The 12,311-nt window shown below is 41.0% G+C and overlaps 1 protein-coding gene across 5 annotated transcripts in view; it reads left to right on the top strand.

The window, feature by feature from the left end:
- The first annotated feature begins 4,151 nt into the window (after positions 1–4,151).
- ZBED5 (zinc finger BED-type containing 5) overlaps positions 4,152–12,311 on the top strand; it is a 50,650-nt gene continuing 42,490 nt past the window's right edge. For 2 of the 5 annotated variants that reach the window (XR_001880640.1, XR_001880639.1), the window contains exons 1-2: positions 4,152–5,166; positions 7,083–7,196. Coding sequence is in view for 3 of the 5 variants with exons in the window: in XM_017847924.1 (XP_017703413.1) it covers positions 8,472–10,601 (2,130 nt within the window). In the remaining 2 variants the exon portion in view is untranslated. Of the gene's footprint in view, positions 5,167–7,082; positions 7,197–8,220; positions 11,526–12,311 lie in introns of those variants that run through there. The other 3 variants (XM_017847924.1, XM_017847922.1, XM_017847923.1) reach the window with 3 other exon arrangements.

Raw genomic sequence — 12,311 nt, 5'->3', positions numbered from 1 at the left:
TTAGATAAAGTGCTTTTCTGTGTGCAGGATAAATTTGATAGAGATTGGCTGGTAGCTAAGAGATTGGTTAAGGAAACTGATAGTAAGCCTAGTGATGGCAGAGGAATTGGAGAGAAAATTTGGTCTTAGAGATTAGAACAGTTGAGGACTTTTTCTTGTTATTATTGTTTTATGTATTATTTATGTATTTTTTATTTTTACAGAGATAGGGTCTTGCCATGTTACCCTGGTCTCGAATTCCTGGGCTCTGGCAATCGTCCTGCCTTGTCCTCCCAAAGTGCTGGGATTACAGGCATGGGCCACCATGCCTGGCCAAGGACTTCTCGGTGGCTGATCAGATATAAGGGGCAAGAAAAGGAAATTTAGTAGGTATCTCTCACTTTTCCATCTGCCCAGAATCCCTTCTTTTAGGCACTGCTCACTCAACCACTCCATGAAATTCTGGTGGCACAGCAAATTCATGTCCTCAAAACTGAAGGAGGTATGTCTCCCAAGTTGGCCATTCAGAGCACTCCTTGAATGGCCAGTGTATTTACTTCACAGATGTAACCCAAAATGAATGAAACCTTTCTTCCAATGTAGCTGGGGGAATATGCTTTCTCTGTAAGTTTTGGGATGTCAGAGGCCACAATACTGCCATGCAGATAGGGCCTATCAAGAGATAAAGAGTCAGACATGGCTGGGCCTGGTGGCTCACACCTATAATCCCAACACTTTGGGAGGCTGAAGCAGGAGGATTGCTTGAGCTCAGGAGATTGAGACAGGCCTGGGCAACAAGGGGAAACCCCGGATCTACAAAAAAAAACACACAAAAAATGAGCCAGGCGTGGTGTAGTACATGCCTGTATGTAGTGTACGCCTGGTGCCTATAGTCCCAGCTACTTGCGCAGGGCTGAGGTCAAGGAGGCTTGAGCCCAGGAGGTCAAGGCTGCAGTGAGCTGTGATGGCACCACTGCACTCCAGCCTGGATAACAAAGTGAGACCCTGTCTCAAAAAAAAAAGAAAAAAGTTAATAATTGACATTAGTTTGTTTATACATAGGCAAAATATATTGAAATTGTAAACCCATATGTCACAATCCTTTAAGCTCAATGTATAAATATTATGTCTATTTATAAATCTCATTATTTTGTATAAAACATAGACAATCACTTTCACTTATGCTCTGCTATGGTTTAATTAATTCACAAGCATTAACAGACTAAATATTACTTAAATATTTAACACCATTTGCATAATCAACTAATCACATTTTCTTAGACATTTTAAACTACAATTACAAATGTAATATATCTAACATCTAGCCAGTGAAATTTTTATAAACACATAACTCTTGCAAATATAATACCAATAAACCAATCATACATGTGGTCACGAAATTCCCTTAAATGTTTCATACATCTCGAAGGCTGACAAAGCACACAACACCCCAATAATGATAACTTTCACAAAAACAATGAAACTGTGTTAATTTACCATCTTTATATTAAAGGTTCCAAATTGTGGCCGTGAAGATGCGCCACTCAGCTATTCCTTCAAGCAAGGACTCTGCCCTGCTTAGGACCTCAGCTGCAGTCATGCCCTTCCCAGGGCAGCCCACATCTAGTAACTGAGGGAGGAAGGGAGGAGTATAAACGTAAGGGTGACACAGTCTGACCTACAATACTGGCTACATAGTTTTCTGTCTCATGATCTGCTTCTGGAAAACCTACTGCAACACAAATTAACTCATAAAACCAATGTGAACACAATTGTCATCTCAGATGTCCTACAGCAACTGAGGCTGCAAATTTGGGGTTTCAGTCACAATTTTTATTACTGCTTCCAGCGATTATTTGACTTGAGCCACAGGTTAACAAACTGAGTCCTTTTTTTTCCCCCAAGAACTGAGAGAGGTACTGAGTCCTTTTTAATGGTGAGGCTCAGCCTCCATACCTAATACATTACTGTAATATTATTCACAATAGTTTTCTGCCTAATATAAATCAAGTATGCACATAAACACAGTTTGTAGTTCCCACAACCAGCATAACATCTAACCTAGGTTCTGCCACTAATTAGTTCTTGGAACTGGGGTAAGTTATTTACCTCTTTGTGCTTAATTTCCTTATCTGTAAAATAAGGTTAATCATCTAATAAAATTGTTGTGAACAGTAAAAGACTTAATACATTTACAAGTGTAGAGGCCAGGCCTGGTGGCTCATACCTGTAATCCCAGCACTTTGGGAAGCCAAGGCAGGTGAATCGTTTGAGCCCAGGAATTCGAGATCAGCCTAGGTAACATGGCGAAACCCCATCACTATAAAAAAATACAAAAATTAGCCGGACACGGTGGCATGCACCCGTAGTCCCAGCTACTCAGGAGACTGAGGTGGGAAGATCATTTGAGCCCAGGAGGCTGAGGTTGCACGGAGCCAAGATCGTGCCACTGCACTCCAGCATGGGCAACGGAGTGAGACCTGACTCAAAAAGTAAAAACAAAAAAAGTGTATACAATAGCTTCCCAGCCTACACTATGTATTTAATAAATTCTAGCTATGTATTACTGGTCTGAGTTCTACATTGTATTTTTTCTTATCTGTCTCATCAACATTCTATAATAATTTGACAAAACGATTACAAAAAAAGTTACGTTTCATGAACTTTAATTATGAGACTTCAGATTTGGGGCCCTATATTAATCCATTCTCACACTGCTATAAAGAAATACAGAGACTGGGTAATTTATAAAGGAAAGAGATTTAATTGACTCAGTTGCCCATGGCTGGGCAGCCTCACAAAATTTTCCAATCATGGAGGAAGGGGAAGTAGGCACATCTTACAGGACAGGTCTTACATGGTGGAAGGTGAGAGACAGCATGTGAGACCGCAGGAAAAACTACCATTGATAAAACCATCAGATCTTGTGAGAATTCACTCACTATCAGAACAGCATGGGAGAAACCGTCCTCATAATCTAATCACTTTAATCCCTCCATACGTGGGGATTATAATTCGATGTAAGATTTGGGTAGCGACATAGAGTCAAATCATATCAGGACCTAATTCCTGATAAACACTACTCCGCCTATCAGTTTAGTATTTTGGGTTTTCCCTCTTCATGAAGATGTAAATTAGATGTGTAAAGATTGGTTTGGGAGCCTACTGCAAGGACAGAAAACCAAACACCACATGTTCTCACTCATAGGTGGGAATTGAACAATGAGAACACTTGGACACAGGAAGGGGAACATCACACACCGGGGCCTGGCGTGGGGTGCGGGGAGAGGGGAGGGATAGTGTTAGGAGATATACCTAATGTAAATGACGAGTTAACGAATTGCAGCACACCCACATGGCACATGTATACATATGTAACAAACCTGCACTTTGTGCACATATACCCTAGAACTTAAAGTATAATAATAAAAATAAATAAATAATAAAAAATGGTATGGAAGCACATGTGTAAAATGTTTTTCTAAAATATGAAACAAGAAAATACATTATTCCAATATTATTCCGAAGCGAGACAACAACTGCAATTACAAAATAAAATCCTTTGCTCTTCAAGCAAGATTGTACCCCCTTCCCAAAAACGATGTATGCATTTATGGTTAAAGTTCAAATGAAACTGATTTAATAGGAATAGTTTTAAAATAATAATGAGAATATATGGACAGCTTACTATACAGTGAGATGATGTTGTAAATGACTTTAAAACATTTGGAACTAAATGTCAGTCCTAGGAAATTGTCTATGCACTCCTGTAAATTGTCTTATTAAGGGTTAGGTTTCTTTCAACAGTTTAGATATTTGATCAGAAGCATACTTAAAAACGAAAGCTGCCCTTGCTTTTGACCCCAAGTTGGGAATTTTCTGTCATTGGCGCAGTGCCTGAAAATACGATCCAATCTTCATTTAGTCATTTCTACGGAGTTTGGAAAGGCTAAAATACTGCAAATAATAGGACCTACTCGTACTTTCCCCCCTTAAGAAGCGTATCTATTTCAAGGTGCCTATTTGGAAAAACAGATTCCAGGTCTCCACCAAGCAACTTAACACAAAATGAAAGCACATAACCTGCAGCCTTTGGCTGTGGTGTTTCTGAGAACAAGGAAGGGCACAGAACCATGGCTTAAAATACCCGAAAGCTGCAGCCCACAAAGAGAGTAATTCAGGGCGGGCTGGCCGTTCCCTCCAGGCAACTGTTCAGTGCAGGCGGCCAGGCGTTCCTGCGGGGAGGGCGCCACTGTGATGCTAAGACATCAAGCGGACTTTCTGCTTGCCCGTGGACGCCGCTGTCCCTATCCAGTCCTGTACTGCGGCTCCCCAGACTACTCTGGGCCACCCAAGAGGTCTGGCAGGGTCTGCGCCGGATCAGCGCCTGCTCGTCAGGCTCAGCCCTCCGCACAGCCGAGGCCGGCCAGGCCCCTAGACACTCCGTCGTCGGGTGTGGGGCGGAGAAGCAAAGGACGAGTTTTCTTCCCAGATTCCAGTGGGAAACCAAGAAAAGGAGGTGGCGGCTGTATAAACTGGACCCGGGGTAAGGCCTGCGGGAACAAAAGAGGTGGCGAATGCACAGCAGCCGAGGTTCTGCGTGCTCCTTTGGGGCCACCACGAATCCCCGTGAATCACCCCCGTCCGGGCCGAGCGGGAGAAATGATGAAAATGTAGATTCATGGGTTGCACTCCAGCCCTACAGTATCACCAACCGTATCTGGCAGTACCCAGGAACCTGCATTCTCGACGAGCGCCCGGACCGACGGGGCTAGTAAAGTTTGGGAACAATTGCTTCATACCCAGCCGCTCCGCTATTACCAAGGTAGCACGGCCACTGCGGCCACGGCTGGGCTGCGTCTCAACCGAGCTTGGTCCTTTCCTTTGGTCCCGCCCCGCTGCTCAGCGCGGATTGGTGGCGGGGTACAAATCTGGCGCTGATTGGGCGGCGGTAGAGTCGCTCGTGAAGACTGTACGGTTCGGGTCCTCTAGAGTGCTAAATTTATCTTCAGACCAGCGACCGCGCCAGCCGCGAATCGGATATCTATGGAGATGGCCTAGGCGGTATCCCTGAGCTGAGAGCATCACCCTGTCCCCGAATCCTCCGTTTCTCTGTTTTGTTTTTCATTCCCCTCCCCCTCCAGTCCACGACGACTGGCTGTTGACCCTGTTCAGGCCTCGGTGAAGGTGAGGAGCAGAGCCGCCGCCGCGGCTAAGCGGTGCGCTGTGAAATGGCCGCTTCCTGGAACTGCCTAAAATGGCGGTCGCGGGCTCAGCTGGGGACCGCGGCGCTGCTGTGCAGCCCAGCCGCGGCGAAGACCGTTCTCTCCATCGCTGATGGAGATGAAATAGAGAGATGGTGTTGGGTGCTGAGACGTTTTCATGTGGTCTTTAGCGGAGGCGACCGCCCGGGGACGCGAGAGGAGTCCTGAGGCGAGGGTGGGCTGCGACTGGTAGGGAGCCCCCCCCAGTCGTGGTGGTCTTTGGGCAGCGCGCACCTATGACAGGGAGGAGCTGAGGGATAGTTGGCCCTGGCTCCACATCCAGGTGACCGTTTAAAAAAGCATTTAGGTGTTGGAAGGAGCATCCTTTCCCGCCTTTCTGGCTGGCCTGCAGTCAGAGCCTGCCCTCCTGCCCTAAGGGTATTGTTCCCAGCCGGAACCGCCCGAGGGTAGGGAAGAAAGGATTGTGATACCTGTCAGTTTGCCCAGAGGGAGATTACGGAAGTTTTCCGCGCTCTTCAGGGAGTGGAAAGGAAACTTTACTCTCAGAGGAGTAGATTCTTTGTCCTCGAGAAATTCGGGGAAACACCTTTGAAGAGGTGGGGATGAGGACCTCCTTTCTGAAAACAAAAGCTTCCTACTCTTCTGTGTCTTTCTCTGGCAACGAGGGAGAGGGATCCTAATCTTTTACGTGAACCAGCAGCTCCACAAAGTTCCCCGTTGCAAAATCCAAATGGAGCCTGTGGAAGGAGAATCTGCTTTTTTGCTCCCAATAAGAAGTAGGGCTTTCTGCTGTTGCTAGTATGAGACCCTCGACTTTCTGGCAGTTGTAACCCATTGTTCATTTGTTTTTCTGCATAGCCCAATTCCTAGTAACCAGATTTTTTAGTAGTTGGGGAATTAAAAGTATTCAGGAACACACAAGTAATGGCTAGACACTTGGGCTATGCAGTCACACTTCTTGGGCTCTGAACTTGGTTTTTCACTTATAAGAGGTGTAGCGAAATATGTTAACCTGTGTGTATCTACCTCTAAAATGGGGTTATTAATAGTCCTTGTCTCTTCATCGATGAGATAGTCTATATGAGGGATTTAGCAGTAATTGGCATGCAGTAAAAAAATCATCACTCATTAAATATTGTTTACCTGAGGAGATTGGTTATTGGGGGGCTAAAAATGATTGTAATGAAAGGATTGTTTCATGTAATAGTTCTACGTATAATTCCATTTTAGATTCAAGGCCTAGTTTTAGAGACATTGATGAGGCTGTACTTTTAAAAATTAGATTTAGTTTTAAGTTCTTGAAAGTGTGTTGTTGTTGTTGTTAACATGTTTCTATGAAGTCAGTAGGTGGGGGAACATCTCAAAGCAGCCAAATTGCCAGCATATTGAACAGGATGAAAATGTTAGAATTTTTACTATGCTAAGCATCTTCTCTCAGTCCAAGATCTGCATTGCAGTAAAGAATCATTCGCATTGCTTAGATCCAGAAAGAGTGAACCCTTCGGCCGGGCGCGGTGGCTCAAGCCTGTAATCCCAGCACTTTGGGAGGCCGAGACGGGCGGATCATGAGGTCAGGAGATCGAGACCATCCTGGCTAACACGGTGAAACCCCTTCTCTACTAAAAATACAAAAAAAAAAAACTAGCCAGGCGAGTTGGCGGGTGCCTGTAGTCCCAGCTACTCGGGAGGCTGAGGCAGGAGAATGGCGTAAACCCGGGAGGCAGAGCTTGCAGTGAGCTGAGATCCGGCCACTGCACTCCAGCCTGGGCGACAGAGCGAGACTCCGTCTCAAAAAAAAAAAAAAAAAGAGTGAACCCTTCTTAAGGGTTTATAGTTAGTTCTTGTTACTGTGTCTAATTTTAATTTTTCTCGTTGTAGGCTTTTGGTTACTCCCCTTCCCACCCCATTCCTTAATTTTATTCTTTTGAAGAGTGCATTTCAAGCTGCCAAGGTGGAGAGAGGGATTACAGAAAGGAGAACACCTTATTTCAGGTATCTTACCTTCTACCCCTTAATAGGAGAACCATTTTGACTCAGGATCTAACATGAGAATACAAAATTTACTCTATAGCCAGGTTATAAAGTTTAAATCAAAAGTAGCTATATTTGGATAGACATAATTTGTATGCCTTAATTTATAGAGTGAACAGTATTCTTTAGCAATCCTTAGATTGCATTATTCTTTTAATTTTGATTTGTTTTATTATATGAGAAATAAACCTCTTAAATGAGAGTTTGTATTTTTTTAGATCCTGGTTAAGTCTTCACCTGTTGTATAAATAGAATGCAGAGTAATTTGTAAAAATATACGTTACTTTCATTGAGTCTTAATTTGGATAATATAAACATTTATATAATTTAAGTCCAGAGAAACAGTACCTAACTTTTGATATACAATTTATTCTTCATTGTTAACATAGCATTTAGGATACAGTAGAATTATATTTATGTATCTCGTAAAACTTGGAACTGTGTGTGTATGTAATTCACTTCTTCAGAATTGTTGCTAACCCTGAAGGGACTTCAGAAGATACATAATAGTATCAACAACTAATACATCTAATGGCAGTAGGCATCGAAAGCTAAAAGAGATTTCACAGTACTACATACCATGAGACAGGGCTGATAAATTGTGGCCCATGCTGTCTGGTTTTGTACGTAAAGTTTTATTGGAACACACCCGTGCCCGTTCTTTCATGTCTTGTCTATGGCTGCTGTCATGTTACAACTACACAGTTGAGTAGTTGCAACAGAGACTATATGGTCCTTTACAAAAAAAGCCTGCCAACCCCTGCCATGGGACGTATTCTTCAAGGTCCCTTTCTTAAAAATATGTATAACAACTCTTAATAATTTCTTGGCTCAATGATTCCCAAATTATGTTTTATAGAATATTAATATTCTCTAAGTTAATAAATGTTTTGAGAAAAAGATGGAAGCTAATAGTAGTTTTTCTTTATGGTTGATTTTAATATGTTTAAATATGAGATTAAGACTACTAAACTCATTTCTATAGCTTTTATTTTTATGTGATAATCTACCTTTAAGAAAAGGTGTACCATACCTGAGAGCACCAGGAAGTCGCATGAGAGATCACCTGATACATGAACGTATGATGTTCCATCTGCGCATTGATGGATAGGCAGCGTTTAGAAATTAACTGATGTGTTGCTGTATATCATCTCTTTGATGATTGCTCGTCTTCTTTGTATCCTGTCTTAAAGTTTCATCACATTTGCGATACTCAATGTCTGTTCTAAATTAACCATGTTTTGTACCACAAACTCATTGTCCATGGATCTGTTGCTGAAACAAGGGAGTCTTAAACAAGAAGTGGAATCTTTCTGTTATCAGATTGTGTCTGAATCAAATGATCAGAAGGTTGGGATATTACAAAGTGAAGATAAACAGCTGCAACCTTCAGTTTCTAAAAAATCAGAAGGTGAGCTTTCCAGGATCAAATTTATATCCAATTCCAACAAAATAACATTTAGTAAAAAACCAAAAAGAAGAAAATATGATGAAAGTTATTTGTCTTTTGGATTTACTTACTTCGGGAATAGAGATGCACCTCATGCTCAGTGTGTATTATGTAAGAAAATTTTATCGAATAGCTCTTTAGCCCCTAGTAAGCTTCGAAGACATTTGGAAACTAAGCATGCTGCATATAAAGACAAAGACATAAGCTTTTTCAAGCAACATCTTGATTCACCTGAAAATAATAAACCCCCAACACCTAAAATTGTGAATACAGATAATGAAAGTGCTACAGAAGCATCATACAATGTAAGTTACCATATAGCATTGAGTGGAGAGGCTCATACTATTGGAGAATTGCTTATCAAACCTTGTGCAAAAGATGTAGTGATGCGGATGTTTGATGAACAATATAGTAAAAAGATAGATGCAGTACAGCTATCAAACAGTACTGTTGCACGTCGAATTAAGGATCTAGCTGCTGACATTGAAGAAGAGCTTGTTTGTAGACTGAAAATTTGTGATGGGTTTTCACTGCAACTAGATGAATCAGCTGATGTTTCAGGACTTGCTGTGCTGCTTGTGTTTGTTCGTTATAGGTTTAATAAGTCTATTGAGGAAGACCTACTCCTGTGTGAATCTTTGCAAAGTAATGCTACCGGTGAAGAAATATTCAACTGTATCAACAGTTTTATGCAGAAACATGAAATTGAATGGGAAAAATGTGTTGATGTTTGTAGTGATGCTTCTAGGGCAATGGATGGGAAAATTGCCGAGGCTGTCACCTTAATAAAATATGTGGCTCCCGAAAGCACCAGTAGTCACTGCCTATTATATAGACATGCACTAGCAGTTAAAATAATGCCTACATCTCTAAAAAATGTGCTAGACCAGGCAGTACAAATCATCAATTATATTAAAGCTCGACCACATCAATCCAGACTATTAAAAATTTTATGTGAGGAAATGGGTGCTCAGCACACAGCACTTCTTCTAAATACAGAGGTGAGGTGGCTTTCTCGAGGTAAAGTTCTTGTAAGACTTTTTGAACTTCGTCGTGAACTTTTGGTTTTCATGGATTCTGCTTTTCGACTATCTGATTGTTTAACAAATTCGTCTTGGCTGCTAAGACTTGCGTATCTTGCAGATATTTTTACTAAATTAAATGAAGTTAATTTGTCAATGCAAGGAAAAAATGTGACGGTTTTTACAGTATTTGATAAAATGTCGTCATTGTTAAGAAAGTTGGAATTTTGGGCCTCATCTGTAGAAGAAGAAAACTTTGATTGTTTTCCCACACTCGGTGATTTTTTGACTGAAATTAATTCTACAGTTGATAAAGATATTTGCAGTGCCATTGTGCAGCACCTAAGGGGTTTGCGCTCTACTCTGTTAAAATACTTTCCTGTAACAAATGACAATAATGCTTGGGTTAGAAATCCATTTACAGTTACTGTTAAACCAGTTTCATTAGTAGCACGGGACTATGAGAGCCTGATTGATTTAACATCTGATTCTCAAGTGAAACAGAATTTCAGTGAACTTTCATTAAATGATTTTTGGAGTAGCCTAATTCAGGAATACCCAAGCATTGCAAGGCGTGCAGTGCGTGTACTTCTTCCTTTTGCTACAATGCACCTGTGTGAAACGGGGTTTTCATATTACGCTGCAACAAAAACAAAATATAGGAAAAGACTTGATGCTGCACCTCATATGCGAATCCGACTTAGCAACATTACACCTAATATTAAGCGGATATGTGATAAAAGACACAAAACACTGTTCTCATTAAAATTGGAGGAGTTTGCATGTCTCATGATAACCAAATGTAAGATGAAAATAAAAGATGATTTACTTCATCTCTGGTATTTGGGGGTTTTAAATAAAATAATTCAATTTTTTATACTATTTCGATTTTAAGAAAGCTAAAGAATCAAAAATTTTAAACATATTGTGTTATTATTGGTATTTCTTTACATTGTAATTGTAAAGGGTTCCGTGATCATAACTGGGAAATAGTGATCTACAAGATGAAGTCCCAGTCCCGTGACATCTCTCTTCAGGATCTAATCCCTACCAATCTTTCCCTGTCTACCCTGCAGCTCTCCAATCCCATGGAACTTCTTGCCATTCCCTAAATATATCACACTGTTTTATGGTTTCAGGTCTCGAAAAACGATTCTGTCCCCGTCTTACTTTCTGATAGGCTTCTATTTGCTTCAACACTTTGACTTGTAGGTACTTTCATTCTCTGTATCTTCCTATTTTGATCCTGTTTCACACTTGTATTTAATGTTTGTGTCTGTCTCTGCTGTGAACTCCTTGATGGTCTCATGGTTCCCAATGTTTTCAGACTGAGCTCTTATCAAGTCTCATCCAAATCTGTATCTTCATTATCGAGTCTCATCCAAATCTGTATCTTCATTATCTGGAAAAAGGCTTTACTAAATTAGATGCTCAATAAAGGAAAAAAATGTTGGTGAAAGTGAACCAACAAAAAATGGAAGAGGGGATTTCCTACATTCATTGATTGCTATGGTAGCAGGTGTATGCACTGCTACCCTTTGGGTTTTTTGGCTCACTTATTCTATTAACTAGAGTTCAATGTGGCCATTATGCAGAAGTCATCGAGGAATGTCATAGTTTTATGATTCAGGCTGAACTATTGAGGGAGAGGGGATGAAGTATGAAGAGCATTTTCGGATACTTTGTTTTTTTTCTCAGTTCCTATATAGATTATTGTAAATTCCACATATAGTATAAATTAATGAGACTTTACTGTAGTCAGAGATGCTTAGACCAGAAATCAGTTTGTTCTTATAATACTGTAAATTCCTGACTGAATTTCCTGTCTCTGGGCTACTTTTGCTATGTCACGTCATGCAGTACAGTTCACCAACTCAGTGTTAAATATTTATGTTACTCGTGTCGTCAAGAACTACTGTAGATAACCATTATTTAATCTCATTTGTTGAAACTTCTGTTTTAGGGAGTAGAGGTACCACCCTCCACCATTAAGGCAGAATGTGGTAAAATGACTAGGTTCAAGTACCTACTTTACTTTGTAATGTACAGTAATCTGAACTTCTTGAATCTCAGTTGTTTCATCTATAAAATTACAATTATGCCTCCTTTGAAGGGTTGTTATGAAGAATTAAATGTGAGTGTATAAATGTAAAGCTCTTAACAGTAGATTATCAGGAATAGGTGTACAGCATATATTAGTTCTGCGCCATATGCAACCACGTTCCAGTTAAACTTGAATCTACACTTCACACTTGTAATCTGAATTTTTATTCTCTGGAGACTCAGCAGTTTACCAGACCATGGGACATTTCCTGATCCAAGGCAATGAGATTACACACTTTTAGCCCAAGTTTTTCCCCCTTGTTGCCTTATTAAGTACTCATTTATCTGTGAGGAACTTTATTTTATTGTATTTATTTATTTTTTCAAGACAGAGTCTCGCTCTGTCACCCAGGCTGGAGTACAGTGGCACGATCTCGGCTCACTGCAACCTCTGCCTCCTGGGTTCAACCAATTCTCATGCCTCAGCCTTCCTAGTAGCTGGGATTACAAGCATGTCCCACCCCACCCCACCCCAGCTAATTTTGTTTGTTTTGATACAGA

This window comes from Rhinopithecus bieti, unplaced genomic scaffold (genome assembly GCF_001698545.2).
Source record: "Rhinopithecus bieti isolate Rb0 unplaced genomic scaffold, ASM169854v2 scaffold_30862, whole genome shotgun sequence".
Lineage (NCBI taxonomy): Eukaryota > Metazoa > Chordata > Mammalia > Primates > Cercopithecidae > Rhinopithecus > Rhinopithecus bieti.
This window is presented reverse-complemented; position numbering and strand designations above follow the sequence as displayed.